Source organism: Cyanistes caeruleus, chromosome 6 (assembly GCF_971803275.1).
Source record: "Cyanistes caeruleus chromosome 6, bCyaCae1.hap1.1, whole genome shotgun sequence".
NCBI classification, from domain to species: Eukaryota; Metazoa; Chordata; class Aves; order Passeriformes; family Paridae; genus Cyanistes; species Cyanistes caeruleus.
In genome coordinates this window covers 45698287-45721132 of record NC_141706.1, presented here as the reverse complement: position 1 = coordinate 45721132, position 22846 = coordinate 45698287, and the positions used below count along the sequence as shown (strand labels likewise).

Sequence of the window (22846 nt, the reverse complement as noted above, 5' to 3'; positions counted from 1 at the left end):
GATCTCTTTCTAGCAGTGCTGACCATGGAAGGGATTTCATTTTGGGGGTCTGGGAATGCCTTTGAGAAACCCACCCTGCTCTGTGAGCACATTCCTTCTGCTTGAAGCATCCACCCACTGCAGTCCAGATATGTTTCTATGAGAATTTGACCCTTATTAAGAAGGTATTACAGAAAATTCTGTAGAAGTTACAGAAAATTACAGGATTGGAGAAACTGGCACCCACATTCACATATGTGCCTGTCCATCTTCACTCCTTTATTCCACTGTCCTAGTATCATGTCTGGGTGTGGTAAGCCAGGTGATCCCTCCACCAGCCTCCAACCTCTGCTTTCTAAAGTTTTGATTTGATTTTCCTTCACAGTGGCCTTCAAGGAAATTTGCCCAGCAGGACATGGCTACACCTACTCTAGTTCTGATATCCGACTGTCAATGAGGAAGGCAGAGACAGAAGAGCTGCCCCTCAGCTTAGAAGAGCAAGGGGAGAACAGCAACTGGACTTTGGACTGGACAGGGAGGAGACAGCAACTGCAGGACAGCCTGCGTGGCAGCATCCTGGAGGCATTCCTCCACCCTGGCACCTCAGCAAGACAGGGTAGTGTGGGGTCTACTGCTTAAAGGTGCTCCATCAGGGCCCCTAGCAAGGGTGGAAAGCTTCTCAGGTTCTGCCACGTACCATGGATGGACCTCTGGCTGAAAAGGGCTCCCTACATCTGTATCACTGTAGTGTTCCTGAGGCATAAGGCACCAGGTCTTCAAGTCTTTGGAGAGAAGGTTGAGTTTCAGGTTTCAGGCTCCTGTAGCTGCATCTTTGCAGTTGGTGCTGAATGGCCAGGCTGCCTCCACCAGGACCTCAGGTTTGCCTGGCAAGCCTAGCACTCCAGTCCCTGGGCTTCTGTCCAGCCCAGCTGGAGGGCAGTGTGACCAACTGCTCGTGCCAGTATTTGCTGGAGCAGAAGTTCCTGGGGTCTGCACAGTGCCAGGAGTCCAGGTGTGTTGGCTTAGTGAACAAGCTCTTGCAGATAAATGTGAGGGACTGAATGGCAGTGTCCTAGAGGTGGGGTGAAGTTAGGGCAGTCGGGGTTTGAGGAGGATGCCTATCTGTCTTCTCTCTACTCATCATGCACTGTTTCCTTTTCCAGGTGAAATTTCTCCTGCTGTGCAGGTGAGTAAGGTTTGTCTTGCTACAGCTCGGTGTATCTATGGTAGCTGGACGAGCTGGAAGGTGGATGTCATACAAATTAACTAAAAGAGTGGAGATTTAGACTAGATATTAGGAAGAAGGTCTTTACTGTGAGGGTGGTGAGACACTGGAACAGATTGCCCAGAGATGTTGTGGATGGCCCAGCCCTGGAAGCTTTCAAGACCACATTGGATGGGGCTTTGAGCAACCTGGTCTAGTAGAAGGTGTCTCTGCCCACAGCAGGAGGTCAGAACTAGAAGATCTTTAAGGTCCCTTCCAACCCAAAACATTCTGTGATTCTATTCCTGCTTACACTCTTTGACTGTTCAGCCAGGCAGGTATGTGAGTTGTGGCTCCAGCCATGTCTACACTGAATCTCACAGGGATTGAAGCTCTAGACAGGAGGGATAATCCATGATGAACTCAGTCCTAAAGAGCAAAAGAGTGAATTACAGCAAGGATCTATCCCACTACAAAAGGACATCAAGGAAAATTTTGGTTTTAAATTCTGGTCTGTTCTGCATATTCAAGTTTACTCTGCTTTCGCTAACTTCAATTAATATCAGCTGCACTTACACAGCTGAGGTGTGAGTACTCACTCTCAGCCTGGCCTGGCTGTAGGGCTGGTGGGCAGCAGGATAAGAGGAATTGCTGTAGCCAACTTTGGGCATGCTTCTCTCATGGAGCCAGTGTCCTGCTGAAGCCCAGCTCACAGCCAGCTCTCCCTGTGTTGGGGTGGAGCAGTCAGGGCAGAGGTCTCCAACATCAGATGTGAGAATTCAGCCTGTCTGATGGAAGCAGCCTGGGGACTGATTTTCTGCTAGGCTCTCCTAGGGCTGTGTGTCTTTATTTCAGTTTCACTTGAAAAATGTGTGCCTCTTGATCAGTGCTGTTGGTAGAGGTTTGGCCATATTTCTCCTGAGCATATCTCTCTGTGCCCTCTTGCTATGTCAGACACATGCAGCACTTCTGAAAGAAGGGACAGCACTGCCATTGTCATTGCTTCATAAACATGAAGCGACTTGGCTCAAGTACATGTGAGAAATCTCAAGAGAGGGCAGAAATTTGAACCAAAGCTTCCAAATATGAAATCTCGAACTTATATTGTTCAGCTGCCTGTTTTCTTCATCCACTGTGGAAAGCTCCATGGAGCAAAGACTTGGGACTCAGGTTGTGCTCCAGAATTTCTTTTGGCAACCATAGGTTTGCCTGGAGGGGATGCTGAGAGAGCTTCTAGCTGGTAAGAGCTAGAGAGCTTCTACTTCTTCTGGTAAGGGAGCACTGTTGAGGCAGGTCAAAGCAACAGCTGTCCTCAGCCCCCCAGAGCTGCTGGTGACAGTGGCATGCTTGGATGACCTTTCTGGTCACCTTGAGGAGGTGCTTGCCAGCAGTGTTCTGGTCTCGCCTGCACAGTGTGCTGGCACAGCCCCGCTGTGGGTGGCCCTCGGGGCATGGCCTGAAGCTGTGTTTTGCCCAGAATGAAGTGCTCAGGACAGAGTGGCTTTGCCAAATGCACCCAGCTGGGGCAGCTTCTCCTCCTAGGATGGCCATCCTGGGGAGAAAGAGGAGCCAGGAGAAGGGTGGGAAAGTGTCACAGGAATGCTGCATCCCAGTCCCATGCAGCAGAATTCTATGTTTCTGTCCCTCAGGGAACTGCTGATGCCACTGCAGAGCCTGCCATGCGTAGAGGTGAGTGCCAGGCTGGCGGGGAGGGCAGGGCGCTTACAGGAAAGAGAAGGGGGCAGTGAGGAAAGCAGGGAGACTGGGAGCTGCCTTCTCTGCATGGCAGCCCCCAGTGCTAGGCAGGGCAGGCTCCTGGCTGGGCTGGCTGTGAGCAGCTTGGAGAACCCCTATCACACTGGGCAGCTGACGTGGGCTATAGGAATGTGGGGGGGGTGATGAATATCCAGCAAGGTGAAGGAGGCTGTGTTAAATAATAAGATGTTGGAGTTGCTGCAACCACCCCGCAGCCTCTTCCAGCACTCTTTTAGTGCTGTGGTTGCCAGGACAGCCAGCACAGGTAAGCTTTGGGTGGGCATCTCTACCTGGGATCAGGTAGCTTGACTTACCTCTCTTTTCCTTCCACAGCAGAGGAAGGGGAGTTCTGGCATGGTCCTCACCAGCCTGGCCCCACTACCACCTGGGATGCTGCTGCTCCAACACAGGTGCCAGCAGGTGTGTGTGTGTGTGTGTCTGTCCACCGGTCTTGGGGGGATTTCACGCCTCTCTGGCTGGTACTACAGCGAAATGATGTCCTAAGCTCTGCCCAGGGGCTCCCTCCCTGAAACAGGCTGTTTATCTGCCCACATGCCTCCCGTGACGTCCCAAAGAAAGGTCCCTGACCTGCCACTCTTGTCCCAGCCTGGGCCCAGCTGCTGCCAGCCAGGGAAACCTGCCCATCCGTGGGGAGTCACCAGAGCGAACCTGTACGGGGAGCAAAGTGCTCGTGTCTGGGAGCTCTTCCCTGCCTGCAGCTCCCCTGCCCGGCACGGCGAGCGAGGGAATCACACACCGCTCGGGTGGCTTTGGCCCTCCCGGGCCGTGAGCTGACTCATCGGCAAGGGGGAGCGAGGGCAGGCATGTGGCTCCCGGGGCGGCTTGTTTACTGCGCCGGAAACAAGGGTCCTGTTGTTCCAGGCTTGCTTAAGTGTCTGGCAGTGTGGCCCCTGCCCTGCGCCGGGGGCTGGAGCACCTTGGGGAGCAGGCCTGGCGGAGGCACCTTGCTGAGGAATGCGTCTTCTTCAATAGCCTTTTGTTTGGGGTTGGGCCGCCCCTCACTCCCCCCGGCTGGCTTTATGCCGAGGGGTGTGTGGTGCCTCGCTGCCCCTTCACTGCTGCCTGGGCTCGGCCTAGCAGGGTGGTGCGAGGCGGGGGGGCCCTGCTGCCGCCCCAAAAGGAACGCCATCACAGGTGTCAGGCTCTGCTGCCAGTTCTAGTTGGAGGCATGGGGCTGCAGTGCAGGTGAGCAATACACGGCACTGGGGCCTGCCAGCTCAGGCCACAGGAGCCCAAGGAGATGGCAGGGTGTGCTGTGTCCTCCCTGCTGCCCCGTGCAGGGTGCAGGCTCAGCATCACTCTCCAAGAAGGGAAAAAGCAGCTTAGCAGCTGGTACGGTGCTGGGGACACAGAGCAGACACCAGAATGGTGCTGCTCCCAACCCTGTGCTCTCTCCTCGCAGGGGTCAGTGGCTGTGCCTCCTCACCCCTTTCCTGCGGAGCTGGTGCTTGTGTTCTGACCCCAGAGGGATACAGCTGCTTGTGCCACCCTGGTTACACCTTGGATGCCAGCCGCCTCCACTGCATTGGTAGGTTGGCAATTGATGGTTCGACTGCTCGGCCTTCTGGGCCTCATCAGCCCATTCAGTCCTTCTGGCCTGAAGAAGGGAAGATCTTCTGGCAGCTCTGCTGAGGTCCTGCCCACCTGCTGCACTGTGGGGCTGGCAGGGGGCTGCAAGCAGCTGCAGGTGGTGACTGCTGGTCTTCCTTCCTTGCCTGGTCGTAGATGAAGATGAGTGTCTGAAAGACCCTTGTGCTGGAAAAGGTCGCTGCATCAATAGTGTGGGCTCCTATTTCTGCCTCTGCTACTCTGGGTACACGCTGGCTGTCTCGGTGGGCAAGCAAAGCTGTGAGGGTAAGTAGTGTTCACCTGGCACAGGGCTGCTACCTCTCCAGGGCCTCTTTGTTCTCTCACCCTCACGCTCTCTCATGAATGTGCACATACATGTGCACTCATGCACACACATGCACACCTGCACATCCTCCCTTCCCACAGGCCTTGCTTGATCCATGGGAATCACTCTCTCCTGCTGGCTCAGAGATAGGACCTTGCCCATGATGATCCAGGCAGGAGTCTGTGATGCCAGCCCTGATCACTACCATGAGGCTAGGGACATGCTAGGGCAGGTGGAGGATAGAGGAGAGCCCCAGCCCAGTTCCCTTGGGTAGAGCCAGGTCCTCTCCTGCACCCAGCCTTCCTAACATTGGTGGGGGAAGACTCAGGAGGGTCTCCCTGTGTGTTGGCAGACCGAGATGAGTGTGAGCAGCCTTCTATCTGCCGAGGACAGCGATGCATCAACACACCCGGCTCCTACCACTGCCAGTGCAAGGAGGGCTTTGCCATGGGCCCCAGAGGACAGTGTGAAGGTAAAGCTTGCTGCTCCCGGTTTCCCTGCCCCTCCAACCTACCCTGTGCATGGCTGAACACTTCCTTTTCTCATCACTCTGTGTCTCCTCCTGTAAGAGAGGTAGAACACCCCCACACTTGTCTGCCCTGTGTCCTCCCCTAGGACTGCCTGTCCTCTCCTTTGACTGCAGGAGGAACAGGCTTTCCTGGGAAGAGGGAATGGAGTTATCCCAAGATTCTCTCCTATCTCTCCATGGAGTTCCCCAGTGACCAGTCCATCTTCTTGTTATGGAAGGACATGCCTATATATTTTCATGCTGCCTTGGCTTTGTCACAAAACTGTCATTCTGGCAGGTGGACTGCAGGGAGAGCAGGCTGTAGAGACCTAGGCCACCCATCCCCACTGCATCCCATTCACATGGCAAGACCTGGGCCCTTCAGAGCTTTCATCCTTGTCAACATGTGATGTGCTTGATCAAAGATTCCCCTTTCTCAGTAGCTCATCTCCATCACAGAGTGGGAGGTTATTTTAGGAGGCAGTACAGGAAACAGGGCATGCACAGAATGCTTCCCCCACACAGCCTCCAGAAAGTACTTGCCAACAACTGAGCTGGAGGTTGCATCCTAATCATAGTTATGAAACACCCTGATGAGACAGCCCTGCACAGATGTTCTCTGATCCCTTTCTCTGCCCATGCACATTCCTGGCCTTGGCAACACCCTGCAGTAGTGAGTTTAGCTGCTGACTTATGTCAGCCCTCAAATGTGAGTGTAGGATCCTGAGGGATAGGTGGGGCCATAAGAAGTTTTGTCTAAGCCCCGGCAAACTCATCACAACTCCTATTGGTATCACTGTGCCCTGGAGGGAAACTCTGAGGATCCAGCTGGAGAGGATACATTGGAGACTGCTGCAGTGTTTACCTTAGGGAGCCTGAAAGAACTGTGTTTCTTGGCAGATGTCAACGAGTGCATGGATCCCAGCTCCTGCCCCAGTGGGAGATGTGTCAATACACTAGGATCCTACAAGTGTGTCAGCTGTGGGGTTGGCTACCAGCCCAGGAACGGAAGATGTATTGGTGAGAAATTTGGGCTGTCTCTGGACAGCACCCTTGTCCCCCACCGCAGGTCTCCCTGTAAGCCTGAAAAGGAGCAGGGGCACAGGCAGTATCCTTCTCCTGCAGTCAGCCAGCCTATTTGACCAGGGCATTGAAGGGCACTGCACTCATAGCTAGTGTGGAGGGACTGCCCTGAGCACCCTCACATGCCATGTTGTCTTCTTCTGTATCACACAGATGTGGATGAGTGTCTTGTGGAGGGGACTTGCGCTCACGGACGCTGTGTCAACCTGGATGGCTCCTTCCGCTGTTCCTGCTACCGGGGCTACGAGGTGGCACCTGATGGGAAGAGCTGCCAAGGTACCACAGAGCCGTGTGTCCAAACTCTCTGAAGTGTCACACACTCCGTCCAGAAGGTTCCCTAGGCTTTCCCTGAGCAGTTGGCTCTGCCTGAGTCCTAGCCACCATGCTGGCTGGTTCCCCCAGCACATGTGCCCCTGGTCATGGTTGCTCTGCATTTTCCTCTTATCCCATTCTCCCTCATGTGTTTATGCAGACATTGATGAATGCACAGCCCGGGCTCCCTGTCCCTCCGGACTCTGCCTCAATACTGAGGGCTCCTATTCCTGCATGTCTTGTGACACCGGCTATGCTGTCTCCAGAGATGGCAGCATGTGTGAAGGTATCCCTTCCCCAGGAACAGAGGACCGGGTGCAGGAGGAAATGAGGGAAGGGACATTGCTGTAGCTGAATTACTGGTGGGGCAGGAGGACTTCTTTAGCCTCAGGATCTTTTTCCAGCTCTTTAGCTTCCTGTTCACCAGAGAGCATGGAAGGCTGCAAGCAGATGTCACTTAGAGCAGCTGGAAGATGATTTTACTCACACAGGAAAGGGATGGGGGGAAGGACTCATGGTCTAATGATGATCTAGAAGATGCTGACAAAGGCCAGAGGAGTACAGGAGGCTTGGAGACATTGGGAGAGTTGTGTGTCTTTTAGTTCAGAACTGTGTGCCTGGGAGCATATACTTCAAATGCAGGTTTTCAACAGAAGGAGAAACCTTGGGTTCACAGCCCATGGAGAGACTGTGGGCACCCAGGTTTCATCATTTTTCCCCAGCCCCCTAATACAACTTGGACATGTTTAAAAGAGAAAGCTTAGATCAAGGTTTCTACTGTGCCAGGTATGCTGGCAGAGACTTAACAGCAACACTGATGTGTTAGTTGCGGTGCTGAGACATGAGAGTGCTCAGTCCCAGCTTTACAGCTCAACTGCTCCAGCACAAGCAGGAAAACTCCCTCTCTGATGACTGATTGTGGGGGATATCTTGGGCTTGAGATGGTTTGATGCAAATTCCCTGTTTGGAGCAAGGGAAGGGAAAGGGCAGAGCTGGCAAAGGTATTTGTTTAAAGAATGGCCATGTGCTGAGAATTTATCTCTGGAGCACTGCAGAGCTCTGCAGCCTGCACATAGCTGGCAAATGGAAGATCTTGCCTTTGATGTGACTCTCAGAAGGATCCCCCTGTATGGGGGCCCCCAGGAGGGGAGGAGAGGGAAGTTTTCCTCCCTTAATTCTCCTCTGTTTTGATGTCTGAGAAAGCCAGTGAAATGAGCTTATTTTGCATTTGATTTTTGGGTGTGATGGAAGAGCCGTGGTTTGATGCCTTACATCTGCCCTCCCCTTTTCCCAAGCCTCCACATGAGCTGCCCCATCTCAGCCACCTTGCCCCAGCCATTTCAAGAGGGCATCTTATCAGGGTTTGATATTGTTTGGGTCACAATGACCTGATGGCAGGATGGCATGTTCCTCCCTGCCTTGGCTGGTGGCCTTGTCTGTGGATTTAGGTTTCATATTTGAAAAATGATAAGGGTTGTGTGATAGTTGGGTTTTTTTTTGTAAATAAACTAGGTTTTGGTTCCTCTCCAGAAGGATTCAATAATACTGCTTCTTGCAACCCTCTGAAACTGAAAAGCTGGGAATCCTGCCCTGAGGTGGTAGGGATTGATGCTCTTTGTGCCTGTGGCATGCTCAGTGCTCTGCAAAGGGGAAAGTGTTCCTCCATCAGGATCTGCCAGTCTCAGGATCTACCTCCTGTAGTGCAGTGCTCTCCCATACTTGCCCCTACCTCAAGGGCTGCAGGCAGTCTTCTGGCATCTTGCAGCCCTCTGTGCGAGGGAAGATATCCCTCTCTCCTCTGCTGTGAGCAGTCTAGAGTGTTGGCAGATTCTGGCCAAGGTCTGGGAGAGTTGGGTGAGAGAGGTTTGTGGAGAGCTCTGCAGTTGGGTAAGAGTTGTTGTAGGCCCCTGGACAGCTCTTCCATGAGAAGGACATTGTAGGCAAGTCTGGTAAGTGAGAAAGCAGAGCCTCAGAAGGTAGGACTGGTGCTGTGTTGCTCTGATGTTTGCTCTTGTGCAATTGGCTGAAGAGAGGATTTGTCAACAACTGTGACTCTGCACTGGACTCTTCGTGGTTGTTGCACACAGAGCAGAGTTCTGCTGGAGACATACACTGAGGTTAGCAGTATCCCTATGCTCACAGAATCACTGAATGCTACAGCTGGAGGGGACTTCTGTAGTTCATCTCATCCAACACTCTGCTCAAGCAGAGCCACCAAGAATTGTCTGCCCAGGACTACATGCAGATAGATTTTCAGTATGTCCAAGAAGGAGACTCCACAATATCTTTGGGCAACCTAGACCAATGCTCTGCCACTGTCACAGAAGGAGAGTGTTCAGGCAGGACCTCCTGTATTTTAGTTTGTGCCCCTTGCCTTTGGTCCTGTCACTGGGCAACACTGATTTGGTGCTGGGATAGTGTTTTGTTGGTCCCTGTGATAGAAGGGAGTGAAGAGTCTGGGCTGAATCTGCACATTCTGGTAACAGAGAGTCTCTACCCTCTTCTCACTGTGATGGGATGGTCTGGGAGGACAGCTCAAACCCACTTTGCAGGCCAACAGCTGGGAGATACTTCTGTGGATGGGGATCTTCCCCAGTGGTGGCAAGAGCTGGGGCCTCACTCTGTGCTGTGCCCTTCCTCTTGGCAGATCTGGATGAATGTGAAGACCCTGCTGTTCAGTGCCTGGGGGGAGAGTGCAGAAACACACTGGGCTCCTATGAGTGCCACTGCCAGACTGGCTTTGAGCTCATCAATGGCACCGTATGCCAAGGTATGAACCCCATCCATGCAGCCCTCTGGGTCCAGTACATCCTGGATCCCCTGTCTTCCTCAGCAGGGAGGATGCTGGTGCCAGGGCAAGTGATGTCACCATGCATGGCACATCCATAAGGCTGTAATCAAATTCAGACTCACCGTGGACAGGGAAGATCTCTGTTTCCATGATGAGAAAACAAGGGGCCAAGAGTCCTTTGAGGGCTGTAAAAGACTGGGAACAGGGAATCCTTGTGGCTTTGGTGAAGGATGTACCCCAGGGCTGGTGTGTGGTCCTGATTCTGCTCCCTCTGCAGATGTGAATGAGTGCCTGAACAGTGAGATCTGTAGTCCCAATGGTGAATGCCTCAACAGTCATGGATCCTACTTCTGCATTTGTGCTCCTGGCTTCTCAAATGTGGCTGGTGGAGTCAGCTGCCAAGGTGAGTTGGAAGGTGGCAGGGACATACCTTAGGTCCTGCCCTGCTGTAAGATCCAGGGTAATGTTTTTGTCTTGATTTCACAGATGTGGATGAATGTGCAGACAAGTCCCGGTGCTCTCAAGGCCAATGTCTGAACACAGAAGGCTCCTACAGATGTCTGTGTGAAAATGGATTCAAACACTCCCAGGAGACTGATGATTGCGTGGGTGAGAGCTCATTGCTGGGGATATCAGCCTTCCAGAATTTGAGGGGACAGATTAAGCCAGTGCAGGGGGGAGGGCAGTTCTGCTCCCAGCACTCAAAGTTGCTGGTGACTTGTAAGGAGGACTAGCACTGGTTTGAGGCCTCTGGCCAGCTGAAATGGACCCAGATGCTGCATTGAACAAGCAGGGTCCCCATCTGACATTCTCATCCACTTGTTCTCCTCCCTGCAGACGTGGATGAGTGTAAAGAATATGGGGATGCCATCTGTGGCACATGGCGGTGCCAGAACAGCCTGGGCTCCTACCGTTGTATCATGGGCTGCCAGCCTGGCTTCCACTGGACCCCCTTGGGTGACTGCATTGGTGAGTACAGCCCTGGGTCTCTCTGTCCCTCACCCTGGCAGGAACAGGGTGGCTGTGGGACATCTCTGCCAGAGGCACAGGGGAGGAGGAGGAGGAGGAGGAAATGTGTGCCTGCTGGAGAGGCAGATAATGCTGAGAGTTTGTTTTCTTGGCTGCGCTGCCTGCTTGCGTCTAGACTTCTCTCTTCCTGGCATCTGGAACAGACACCGCATTGTGCTGCTTTCCGCCCGGGGAGAGTCCTGGGCAGGTTACAGCCATTCCAGGCTTGGGGCTGGACCTCAGCTCCCTGTAAGCTGTGCTTGCTGGGGCGATTGCCAGTCACCTGCCTGGCAGGCCTGGGTGAGGGGAAAGGCTGCTGGTAACAGTGCGTGCTAGGCTAGTGAGTCTGGGTTTGAAGCCCACACCCCAGCAAAGAGGAAAGAGCAAAGGGGTTTTTGCAGTTTTTGAGGCTCCCCCAGCTCAGGGGAGGTTGCAGAAGGGTGGAGCTGCTGCCAGTCACTGGGCTCTGGGCTGAGCTAAGACTCAGCCTTAGCACATGGAGCTGCTCCTGGCCTTGGGAACCGTGGGCTGTGGACACATAACTGCTCTGACAGCGCCAAGAAAACTTCCATGCAGCAGCTGGAGCTTTTAGGCTCTGTGTCCCTTTATACCTCTGCAGGAAACTGCTACCCTCAGTCACCCTCAGTCACCTCAGCCACCTCAGTCACCTCCCATGCTTCCCATCAATTTCCCATTCCTGCCCTGCCCCTATTGCTCTATTCACACAGCTTCTTTGTGGCTTTCAGGGTTGAAAGAGGTTTCTCTTAACATGCACACTCATAGCAAGGTAACTGGAGCAGCCAGACCCAGTCCTTCACATCAAGGGACTGCCTGCCCCAGTCCCAGATCTTGGGGTCAGAGCCAAAGGGCCTGAGTAGGGGTGTCTGTGGGGAGAATTGGGGTCTAGGACAATTCTTGTTTTCGGCTTTGCTGCAGACATTGATGAATGTGCCAATGAGACGCTGTGCGGGAGCCACGGCTTCTGCGAGAACTCAGATGGCTCCTTCCGCTGCCTCTGTGACCGTGGCTACGAGAACTCGCCTTCTGGGCACTACTGCACTGGTGAGTCTGCCAGGATCACTCTGCCAGTCAGTAAAGGAGAGCCACTGGAAGATGCCAGGCTGACATCCCTGATGTGTGATGGCTCTCAGACCTCAGACAGGGACTGCACTCACGCACTGAGAATCATACACATGGATAGGGCAGCTCATGGAGCCAAAACCCCTTCCCTTACCACATCAGATCTTTGGGATTTCAAAGGATCAGGCTCTGAAAAAGTGAGTGTTTAACAGCAAACATGGAACCCTTTTTTGTCCAGGTGGAACGGAGGTCCTTGGGGGATGGTTGCACTGAAGGTGCTAGAAAGGTATTTCAATGGGTGCCTGTAGAGAACAGGCAGGCTGTATTATAAGGAAGAAAATTTTCATTGTGAAGACAGGCAGGCAGTGGAACAGTTGCCTGTGGTGGTTGTGCAGTTGCCATCCTTGGAGATTTTAAAGATCCAAAAGAGATTTTAAAGACCCAACAAAAACCTCTGAGCAGCCTGGTGGGATCCTGTAACTGAGTAGGGGGTCAGACTGGAGTCCTCCAAACCTAGATGATTCTGTGATCCAGCAACCCACGGGATTTCAGCAAGCTGGAGTTCAGGCTCTGAATCCACTAAGAGCAGAGCATGAGGCTCCTGCCAGACTTGTGTTGAGCCACAGTGTGAATACAGTTCTCAGCTCGTCCCCAGCAGCTTCCGTCTCCCTCCTGCAGGGTAGCTTCATGCTGCAGTGATTCTTTCTTGGTGCAAGTTTCTCATTATGAACCAGGGATGGGGAAAATTAAGACACAGCTCTTCCAGTTACTGATCAGATCTCCCAGTGGCCAGCTCGCTCAGTTTTTGGCACTTCACATGCACAGGCTGCCCATGAAGAGGCAGGGCTCCTGCTGCCCACTGCTGCCCGTTGCTTTGCAGATGTGAACGAGTGTGAACTGATGGTTGCCGTGTGCGGAACTGCTCTTTGTGAGAATGTGGAGGGATCCTTCCTGTGCCTCTGCCCCAGTGACCACGAAGAGTATGACACAGAGGCAGGGCAGTGCAAGCCCCGAGCTGCCTTGGGTGAGTAGGCAACTGTGATAGAGCATGGCAGCTGGAGCAGAAGTGTGGTAGCCCTGGCTGGGATGAGATAAAGATGAAGGGCTGACAGGGCTGTACAAGCCTCCACAGATAATGGGCAAGTTTTTATATGGGGAGAGCTCAGAAGCCTGAAAGTGAGGACTTGGGAAGGCCACACTGCTGGTGATGGGTGTGCTCTGGGACATTCTAGGTATGGGATGCTGCATTGGGGTGCCAAGGACCCCATCCTGTCCCTGCTCTGCTGTCTTCTAGAGGGCTCCGACACACATGCTGCCCAGCTCTCTGACAGCGCAGAGCGCAAGCAGTGTTACTACCACATCAGTGACGTTCGCCTGTGTGACAGCGTCCTGGCCAAGAACATCACCAAGGAGGAGTGCTGCTGTACTGTGGGGGCAGCCTGGGGTGACAACTGTGAGACTTACCCCTGCCCTATGCCAGGCACAGGTAGGACTGAGGCCCCACCACGCCAGGCAGGGCCAGTGCTCTGCCTGCGAGCTCCACCTTGATTCCACTAACGAGCTGCTTCTTTCCTTTCCATCTCTTCTTGGTATCTGTATCTTGGTCAGTGGAGTACCAAGAGATCTGCCCACTTGGGAAGGGTTATATTCCCCAGGAGGACCTGCTCTCAGGAAAAGTCTCTTTCACAGGTAAAAGCACCATTTCCTTTCATTTATTCCAGTGGGAAGAGGGAGAGCACTATGTAAAACCCTGCATGGAAACGCGTTGGCAAAACTATCTCCCCAGGCCTGTTGTGGGGGATGCTAACATCTTGCTACTGTTTTCCCCTTTCCAGAGAAATCCCAGACTGCCAGTATTGTTAAGCTGGAAATTCCCCTCCTTCCAGTCCTACCCTGTTGCTGGCAGTGATTCTTTCTTGGTGCAAGTCTCTCATTATGAACCAGGGATGGGGACCATTAAGACACAGCTCTTCCAGTTACTGATCAGATCTCCCAGTGGCCAGCTCGCTCAGTTTATGGCACTTCACTTCCATGGGATTGTGTGCTTAAGATACACATGGATTTCCTATTTGTGAAAGTGTCACACCATCCCTCCTCCTGATCTTCCTGGGGATGCTTCTCCCTCTGCTCCCAAGCATGGGACTTGCTTCTCCCAAGCGTGGGAGAGGTGGGGGGCTCACTCAGGGACCTGTCATTGATCCAGGCAGGGTGCTGTGACAGCTTTCTGCAGGTATAGTACTCAGCCCACCTTGCTTTCATGGCTCTGCTTGCTGAGACACTTGCCCTCCCTCCATCCCTCTTTCAGACATGGACGAGTGTGAGATATTTGGCTCTGAGTTCTGCCGCAATGGACAGTGTTTGAACACGGTTCCAGGCTACAAGTGCTTCTGCCGTACAGGATACTTTTATGACTCCAGCAGGCTTGAGTGTGTTGGTAAGATGGCTTCAAAGGGCAGTGGGCACCCCATTGCGCATGGGGGGACAACCATGCTTCTGCTCCCAGACTTGTCCCTGCTGGGCCAGGTCTAGGTAACAGGCTTCCTGGGACTCCCCTGGGGAACAAGAGAGGAGGAGCTGAGGCCTGTGAGGTCCCCATTTGGGCAGGGAAAGAGTCACATGGCTCATGTCTGCCAGCCTGAAACATTGCCCTGTCCTTGTGTGTGGGCAGATCAGGATGAGTGTCAGAATGAAGTGTACTGCATCAACGGCGAGTGTCTGAACACAGAAGGCTCCTATCACTGCTTCTGCAGCCTCCCTCTTGTGCTGGATGCCACTGGCAACCGGTGTGTGAACTTCTCCAGCAGGGCAGGTGAGCCTGATCCCTCACTTCAGCACACCTTTGCCCCACACATCCTGCCCCATGGCTGGGTCCTCCAAGAGGGAGCAGTGGGTGGGGACTTGGTATCTCACTGGGGTATGTCAGCACCAGCACAGGGTGCAGCCAAGGCAGGGAGGGGGCAGGAGCTGGGGCACATGGTCATCCCTCTTGGGACAAGATGGACAGGCAATCTTCTGGATGATTTCCATGGCATCCTTTGCTTGTGTCACTCACAGATGCCTTGGAGGAGTATGAAATCCACCTGGATGTCTGCTGGCAGACCGTTGCCGACTACATCTGCCAAGACTTGCTGCATGGCCAGCAGACCACGTACACAGAGTGCTGCTGCCGGCTCGGCGAAGCCTGGGGCCAGAACTGCGCACTTTGTCCCCACAGGTCCTCCGGTAAGCTGGGCAGCATGGGTAAGGATCTCCCAGCTGAGGTGGGAATGGGCTGGGCTGCCATTTGTCATGCAGGTCTGCTACATAAGGTCTCAGCATCACTGGAGCCAGCCCAAGGAGCAGGTAACCCCACCCACACTTCTCCAGGGCTGAGCTGCACCACTGGGTAGAATGTACCTGAAATTGGTCTGCAGCGAGTCCACAGTATTTGAGGGGAGAGTTGTCCCATGCATCCCACTGCTTCTGCACATGTTAGGAGGTAGTGGCAGCCGGGGATGGGAGCACCCTGGGAATTGTGGCTTTTGCTGCTCAAAAACCTGCTGGCCCCAGACAGGAGCTAGTCTTCTTGACAATCAACAAACTACAGAACTGCAGCTTTGGAGGGCACTGAATGCAGGCCTGGTTCGGCTGGCCCAGTGTGGATGCACACCCTCTGGCCATATAGTGGACCTTGAGCCAGGCTGCACTGACCTTTCCTTTTCCTCACCACCTGCAGCTGATTTTGCTTTCCTGTGTAATGGAGCCAGTGAAGACAGTGAGAGAGGGGCTGAGCTCCGAGAAAGACCTAGGTATGAGTATGGACCAGGCTTGGAAGACCCCCACTATGGCATTCCCAGCCCCTACTACAACTACCTGGAGTCTGAATACGGAAACCCCGATGCTGGTTTCCCTCGGAGGGAACCCAGCAGTGAGTTTCATGGCAGCCCTCTCCACCATGGCCCAGCACGGTCTCCACCCCGCTACCTGCCGAGCCAAACTGGTGAGTACTGGAGATACAGAGGAGTGCCTCCCCACCCAGACTCTGTCCATGGGGACTGCTTCGTAGTTCCCACCCTGGCCGGGCTGCTCCAGGCTCGGAGCAAATTCTCTTTCCTGGCTCTTCTGAGTCAGTCCTGGCGCCACCAGCACTGTCTTGCTGCATGTCCGATATTCCCTTTGTGGCTGGGCTGAGGCTCACCCTGCTCTGACCCCACCTTGCCACCCTGCAGGTCTCTACGAGGGCTTCGAGGGGCTGCAGGCGGAGGAGTGCGGCATCCTTAATGGCTGCGAGAACGGGCGCTGCGTGCGCGTCCCCGAGGGATACACCTGCGACTGCTTCGACGGCTTCCAGCTGGACATGACCCGCATGGCCTGCGTGGGTGAGTGAGGCCCCGCGTCCCCTGGCCGCGGCTGCTCCCTGCCGGTGCCAGCCGGGACGGCAGCAGGAGCAGTCCCGCTCCTCTTCCGAGTCCTTTCCATACGGCCGCGGGGGCCCTCGTGGAGGTTCAGCCGGCCACTTTCTGCTGACAGCTGGGTTAGAGCAGCTCTGGGTATTACCGAGAGCGGCTGATGTCTCCTGTCTTCTCACACCACTCTTGTATATCACAAGCCACTGTTGCTGTGGTCAATGTGATTAATGTCCTCTACGTTTGCCACTGCACTGGTGAAATTCCTCACTTTCCACCTGCCCTATGAGACACGGTTTCTAAACCTTCTCTCTGTATTTCCTCTACCTCCCTATGCCGTGTCTCCGTCCTTTTCACATTCTATGTCTCCAAGCCAACTGAGACCTCAGGCACTCAATAGAGCAGATGAAGACCCTCTCTTTTTCCTTAGGCACAGCACTTACTCCAACTCAGGAGTAAGTAACTCAGGGCATCCTTATTGTACAATACAATGGTGCAGCTTCTTCATACAGAACCCATGGTCTATACCACCCCAAATGCAGCTGTGCAGAATGGCTGCCTGAGATGTTACTCCCTCTTCGGCATTTGTGTACTGTTTTCCTTTCTTTGGCCATAATGCTTTGCATTTGCCTTCAGTGAATTTTGTCTGGTTGAATTTGGACCACTTCTCTATCAGAACTCTACAAAATGCTTGCAGTCTGACATCACAAACATGTATTTTACAAGCATGGGGATTCTTTCTTTATCCACCTTAATGACAACATTTGCATGGAGTAAGGGGTAAGGACAGACCACTGCAGCTTTAAAGGGTTTTTATTTTAACAGCCAGGTATTGCTAATTGTCTTTGGAGTGCAGCTGTGCTGTCCATTGTGCAATTGCCACAGTTTAATCTAGAGGGTATTTTCTCAATCTGTTTGAGTGTGTCATGTGAGCATGTGTTGAAATCCTCACCATGGCCAAGGCACATCATATTCACCACTTCTCCCTTATCTGACAGGACAGTTATGAGGTCAGGGAAGAGAACCAGATTGGCTTAACGTAATCAGGCCTTAACTGATCTGCACCAGCTACTTAATGATCCTGTTATCCTTTAGAAGGTTATGACCTAATCACTCACAAACCTGAACTGCTTAGGGATGAGCAGACTGTAATTCTGGATTTTTGCCTTCTCTGTTTTTGAAGATGGTTATGAGATTTATCTTTTGTTGCTTTTCTGAGGCCTCCTTTATGCTCCTGTCTCAGAGAGAACTGTCAGCTTTTCATGGACTGCAGGCAGCATTAAGCATGTGAACTTGCATTGCTGCAAACCTTTATGGATGTAACTGCTTTGTATCTGATTGTTGAACTTCTCCATTGCAGAGTGGCCGTTCCCTCCCTGTGCTCCTGCACTCTTGTTTAAACATTTCAAGCATGGTCATGCCCTCTCTGATCACCACGAGTGTTTTTATGATGGCTGGAAGAAAGCCTGTGTTAGCTGTTCCAGCCAACTTGACTGGCTTTTGTTTCCTCTGTTGATAAGAAATAGACTGACATTCCCCATTGTTTCCTGCTAACGTATTTATGGAGCCTTTGCTTGTTGCCTCTTCTATCCTGAACTAACTAGCCCTCATTTTACACTGGAGCCTGGGTTTTTTCCTTTCAGTTCTCCTGCTTGGTTCTTCATTATCATGTTTCTATCTTGCTGTCTTCAAGCCTTTAGAACACTCCTGCAGCTGCTGCATCACTTCCCCTCTCACTTCACTATGGCAACAGCTTACCCATGCCCTGTAAGGTCGGCTGTGTGTCCCCCCTGCCCAAATGGGTGCAGACTGCTAGCAACACCATGCTCTTGCTTCTGGTTTTTGGGTCTCTCTGGGCTGAAGTGTCCTTGTTTCATTTCTTCTCTCAATTTGGTGGCCAGACCAGCTTACCTGCTCTTTCATCTTTTACTTTCCCTTGCTTCTGAGGATGTAAAGCATGTCTCCCTTGACGTGCCTAACTTCTTGTGCTTCCAAGCAAAGCCATCCTTTTCGTGGCAACATCTGATCCTGAGGTTTAGTGCAAGTCCACGGTGTCAGTTCAACAATTGGTTTGGCTGTGTGTGAAGATTACCTTGGTCCTCAAGCTCTCTCTTCTCATGTTTCCCCTCCCCATCTTCCTCCTGTGGCTGCCGCTTTCTCTTACCTCCCTGAAAAGTTTGCTTCTAGCATCCCTCCCTGGGGTTGAGCTTCCTTTGTCACATGGCCTCCTCCACCTATGCTAGAGATAATCCAAGGTCCCAGAGCTCTTTGGTCCTCCCAGGGTGTATTGGCTACTCCTGGGGCCTTCTCTCTCCCTTGGGTGGCCAGCTGAACACATCAGCTGTTCCCCACTCCCTGCTGATCAGTGGGGATTGGGTCTGGAGTTTGTGGTGAGAGGGGTTGGGCCTGCCTTGGTAAGTGAGGATTTGGGCTCTGGAGGTCCTGTGGGTGCAAAGAACAGTTCTGGGGTTGTACATGTGTGCTCTGTCCAGTTCATGGCCCCACCACAAGCTGGTGTATCTCGGTGTCAGGGAGAGTACATGTAGCAGAGCAAACCTGTTGCAGTAGGGCAGCTGCTGTAGGGCTCACGTGCACACTCCAGCCTGACAAGCTGGCCAACTGAGCCCTTTGGCACAGTTTGCAGGTTAATAAAATAAGCTGTTGTTTGTGCAGCACGAAGTCCCTCTGTGTTTTGGTCCTGGAGATGATAATTGGCCTCTCAGGGCCGCCATCACTTGCCTGGTTGACCTTGTTGGATCAGAAAAGGGCATTTTCCAAGGCTAGAAGTGGCCTTTTCCCCAGATCGTAGACTATTACAGCTTGTTAGCCAAAATCTGCTAACCAGGGAGTGTCACCAGCTGCAGAGCATGGAGAGGCTCTTACCTGGTATACATGGAGCAGGGTTCAGGATGTTGCTGAAGGGTACTGGGGATGCCACCCTTGGATACTACAGATCGTCTGCAGATATGCTGAGGGCACGAGAGGCTAGTGGGGTCACTGGGCAGGTGACAGCCTTCAGGTGGACATCCTGAAGGTACTGGTTGGGGAACAGGGCAGGCAGAACCTGTATGGGAGGGCCGGGGGGACGGCAGGGGCACAAGGAGATGGTTGTGGTCTGGGACTACTCATTGTGCCACCAGCTCAGCCCAATCCTTCTCCTTGCAGATATCAACGAGTGTGAGGAGGTGGGCAGCCCTGAGCCCCTGTGCCAAGGTGGCACCTGCGAGAACACAGAGGGCTCCTACCGCTGCCAGTGCTTGCCAGGCTACGTGGCCCTGGCCCGGTCACACCACTGCGTGCCTCAGACAGCCCAGAACCCAGCAGCTGCGTAGCTCTAGGAGAGCAGGGGTGAGGGTGCTCCCCTGTGCAGGGCTCTGGGACCTGGGAGAACAGAGAAGGGCGTCCTGGGGCTGCGGGTGCTTCGAGGCTCTTTGTTCCTTCCCCTTCAAAGTGCACAGCTTCCCCACCACCTCTCTCTAAAGGTCAGGGCTGAGCTCCCAGCCTCTGCACCCCTCTTGGCCCTGCCAGCCCCTGTTCTTCCTGCAGCAGAGCCCACCCCAGCCCTCGGCACCTGTCACATTGCCCTGTGTCATGGAGGCTCACAGGACACCTTCCTTTGCCACACAGCCCCAGCCTGTCTCCCTCACCCTGCCAAGAAAGGGGGTTCATCTCCCTGCCACTGCTGCACTGACCTAGTGACAAGCCTTACCCACACTGCGGGTGCTGGCCCCACTCCTTGTGAAGCATCCAGCCCCCAGGCCAGAGCTTTAAGATGGGGGTTCCATGCCAGCTTTCTAGAGCTGCTGCCTAACCTTGGGGCATGGGAGAGAGGCCTGAGGGGCTCCAGGGCCAGCTCTCCCTGTGGCCTTTAGCCCCACACTTTGTGCCCTGTGCTGGCTGGGCAGGGGGAGGGGGAGCAGGTCCAGCTTCCTTTCTGTAAAGTTGGTGATTATTTTTTTTTTTTTTACTGAGTCTGCTGGAAACTTCTCTCATGTTGTTAAATAAAACATTTATTTTGGGCCCCTGTGGCTCAAGACACTGGGGTTCGTCAGAACTGTGCTTGTCTTGCCTCTGCCAAAGGCAGAGCCATCCCTCTTGTAAGCCATTTCTTAGCCCTCTCAGCTGGCACACAGCCTTCTTCTGCTCCAGAGCCAGAGCAGAGAGCTTTCCCAGGCCAAATCCCCAGCCCAGCACCAGTGGCAGGAGCCAACCTCAGCTGCTGCAGACAGCACGGAAGTTGTAGCTGTTCACACCCTGCCTTGTTCTCATACAAGAGGGCTGCAGTTCCCATATGAGAAAGTGTAGTTACTGAGCTTGGTAAGAGCTCTCTGGCAGGTCTGGGAGTTGGTTTTCCAGCCCTGGAGCCCTCAGTATAAAGACCTTTACCTATGCTACAGCAAGCAAGGCTGTGTTCTATACCACCACCTCTTCAGAGAACCTTTGCACAATTTCAAGCCTGCATAGGACCAGAAAGGCAGGAGCACAGCCAGACATTGCCAGCTGGATATCAGCAACAGAAATGTTTGGCTGCTTCCAGGTCACCCACACTTAGGCCAGCATACCACCTCTATTCATGCCTTCAGCTAAACCCCAACTAGAAGATGCCCAGCTACTCTGCTTTTCCATCTGATCCTCTTCACTCACAGAATACAACACAAACAGATTTTTTTCTAGCCTTTATTAAAAGGAAAGTTATAAAAAGAGATTCAGGAGCTTGCAGCAGCTCCAAGTTAGTAGTAGTGCAAACCATTGGTTAGAGAAAGAATCATCCCTGCAGAGACATTGAACGCCATTTGGCTTTGCATCCACAAAAAGGAAGTTTTCCTAGCTGGAGTCCTGCTGGCTTGAGCAGAGGCCCAGGACATAGCAGGCTGTCAGCTCAGGGAAAGACTCCTCTCCTTCCTTCTGCTTCAGCTCCATGGATAGCAAATGCAGGTCCCAAGGGTATCCCGATCACAACAGAGCAGGAGAAACACAAGAGGGTGGATGCAGCTGGCATTCTAGAAGAGGCACTGAAGGGTTACCAGGTAGCAGCTCAGACAATAGCCAGATTCATCGCTGAGAAATTCCTTTGTGAGGACAGACAGCTCCATGTCTAACAGATAAAGTGCCTCCACAGGGCAGGGCGGCTGGAGGGTGATGCTCAGTCACTCCTGCAGCAGACACTGCTGCCCTTTGAGCTACTAGGAGAACACCCCAGGGGTGTCACCTAAACACAGTAAGAGCACTCTGCCAGGGGCTGATCTTGCAAGGAACACAGTTCTGGCTGTTCAGAAGCTGCAGAGCTCTGAAGGAAGCAGTAAGAAATGTTTATTATATAAAAGAATTTGGCCTGTGTTGTTTGTTTTTCCCCTCCCCAAGCCCTACTAATGGCAGGGCTCCTCAGCTGGTAATCTGTACTGGTATCTTCCAGCAGAACAACATCTGGTCCTGGTCATCCACCAGTTCCCATTTCACAATCAGTTTAATCTGAAAGAGAGAGGAGCAGAGGAAAGTAACATTCAGAAATTCTTAAGGCAAGGACATGGGGAGAAAAGTCATCACTTGTGTGGAACAAGGAGGTCCTGGCAGCTCTGCACAGAGGACAGAGCTGGGGCCCTGCCCTTGCATGCAGTAGTTGGGCCACACTCATGCACTGATTCCTAGAGTACCATCTGTGCATAGAGAGGGCTCAGTTACATGACACAGGAGACCTCTACACACTGCACTCGAATTCCCACTCCCTGAAAAAGTAGAGTGGAAACCCCCTGCAACATCCTCAGGTGAACCCAGCACTCCAGAGCTGAGTACATCTGGGAGCATTCAGCTGCATGCAACAGGCTCTGGTAGGAAGTGTGGCACAGGAATATACTGGAGCAGCTGAAGCCATTTCTGAGCAGCTGGAGCTAGGCTGCTTCCTTCGCTGGGTCTGTCCCAAAGTGGGAACTTGAAACTAGAGTCATACAGCAGAAAACACCAGACTGTTTGTGGGGTCCACTCTCTCTCACCAGAACAGAATAAGGCATCTTCCCTTAAAGGCAGGTGGTGAAACCCCAGCAGAGGCAGTAGCTGAGAAGCTGACCAGATGACTTCATACTTACACTGGGGTACTCGCTCTTCACAGGGAGTTTATTCAGGTAGCTGTAGGAATGCCCCTTCTGAATGGGGCACTGGATCCCGGACTTGCATCCATCAGGCTCAGGAATAGGGAAGGGTATGTCCACGTGCAGCATCTCCCCGTACACCCTTGCTTTACTGCCCTGGCTCTCGATCTCTGCAAAACACAGAGAACACAAGTATACCACACGTGCCCTTCACATACCCCAGAGGCTGCATGAACACAACTATGGGACACTCCTCCTCCCACCCAGATCCTTCTCCAGCCACCCCTCTCCCCTCCCAGCAGTGGGACGCAGAGATCACCTGCCCCTGCCCACTCCCTCTGGGGATGTGCTCCTTACTGCTGGCAAAGGTGACGTTGATGCTGTAGGATGTCCCCTTGTGGAGCAGGCAGGGCTGAGTGGGACAGGGGCTCACGTTCACCTCCTGGATGCTGCCGTCTATGGAACCTGCAAGGAAGAGTCGGGATTACCGAGCCGCCTCCGCCCGCTGCTGCGCTCCTCCCGCTGCCCCGCGGCCGCAGCCACTCACCGCAGTCAACGAAGCGGAGGGGCTCGGCCAGGGCGGTGGCGGCGGCGCTCAGCGCCAGGAGCAGGGCGAGCGGGGACGGCACCATGGCGGCGGCGGCAGCGGGCACGGCGGCGGCAGCGGCGGCTCCGCGGTGTCACATGAGCGCGGCGGCCCCGCCCGCCGGTCAGCTGGGGCGGGCGCTCCCGGGGCTGGCCGC

The 22846-nt window shown here is 53.5% G+C and overlaps 2 protein-coding genes across 3 annotated transcripts in view; one reads left to right on the top strand and one right to left on the bottom strand.

Annotated features, from left to right (window-relative positions):
- The window catches only part of LTBP2 (latent transforming growth factor beta binding protein 2), a 71335-nt gene extending 51272 nt beyond the window's left edge, over positions 1–20063 (top strand). Inside the window, exons 12-35 of one of the 2 annotated variants that reach the window (XM_086895987.1) lie at positions 365–595; positions 1143–1165; positions 2833–2872; positions 3272–3358; positions 4362–4487; positions 4685–4813; positions 5206–5325; positions 6262–6381; positions 6598–6720; positions 6917–7042; positions 9404–9526; positions 9825–9950; positions 10034–10156; positions 10385–10516; positions 11492–11617; positions 12516–12659; positions 12930–13121; positions 13244–13324; positions 13941–14069; positions 14304–14444; positions 14690–14857; positions 15351–15614; positions 15844–15993; positions 19186–20063. In XM_086895987.1, coding sequence (XP_086752113.1) covers positions 365–595; positions 1143–1165; positions 2833–2872; positions 3272–3358; positions 4362–4487; positions 4685–4813; positions 5206–5325; positions 6262–6381; positions 6598–6720; positions 6917–7042; positions 9404–9526; positions 9825–9950; positions 10034–10156; positions 10385–10516; positions 11492–11617; positions 12516–12659; positions 12930–13121; positions 13244–13324; positions 13941–14069; positions 14304–14444; positions 14690–14857; positions 15351–15614; positions 15844–15993; positions 19186–19352 — 3191 coding nt within the window. In that variant the 3' untranslated portion in view covers positions 19353–20063. Of the gene's footprint in view, positions 1–364; positions 599–1142; positions 1166–2809; positions 2873–3271; positions 3359–4361; positions 4488–4684; positions 4814–5205; positions 5326–6261; positions 6382–6597; positions 6721–6916; positions 7043–9403; positions 9527–9824; positions 9951–10033; positions 10157–10384; positions 10517–11491; positions 11618–12515; positions 12660–12929; positions 13122–13243; positions 13325–13940; positions 14070–14303; positions 14445–14689; positions 14858–15350; positions 15615–15843; positions 15994–19185 lie in introns of both variants that reach the window. The other variant, XM_086895986.1, reaches the window with a different exon arrangement.
- A 1250-nt stretch (positions 20064–21313) lies between these two features.
- Positions 21314–22846, bottom strand: NPC2 (NPC intracellular cholesterol transporter 2). Its single transcript, XM_023927190.2, has 4 exons — positions 22651–22846; positions 22461–22568; positions 22101–22273; positions 21314–21489 (listed from the first exon to the last, which is right to left on the bottom strand). Exons 1-4 carry the CDS (start codon positions 22733–22735, stop codon positions 21403–21405), a joined length of 453 nt encoding a protein of 150 aa, XP_023782958.2. The 5' UTR covers positions 22736–22846; the 3' UTR covers positions 21314–21402.

Excerpts from the sequence above, each read along its gene's own strand:
- NPC2 (XM_023927190.2), bottom strand. The coding sequence starts at position 22,735 with ATGGTGCCGTCCCCGCTCGCCCTGCTCCTGGCGCTGAGCGCCGCCGCC. Across the intron at positions 22,274-22,460 it reads CAACGTCACCTTTGCCAGCA|AGATCGAGAGCCAGGGCAGT; the intron begins GTAAGGAGCACA and ends TGTGTTTTGCAG. Across the intron at positions 21,490-22,100 it reads TGAAGAGCGAGTACCCCAGT|ATTAAACTGATTGTGAAATG; the intron begins GTAAGTATGAAG and ends TCTCTCTTTCAG.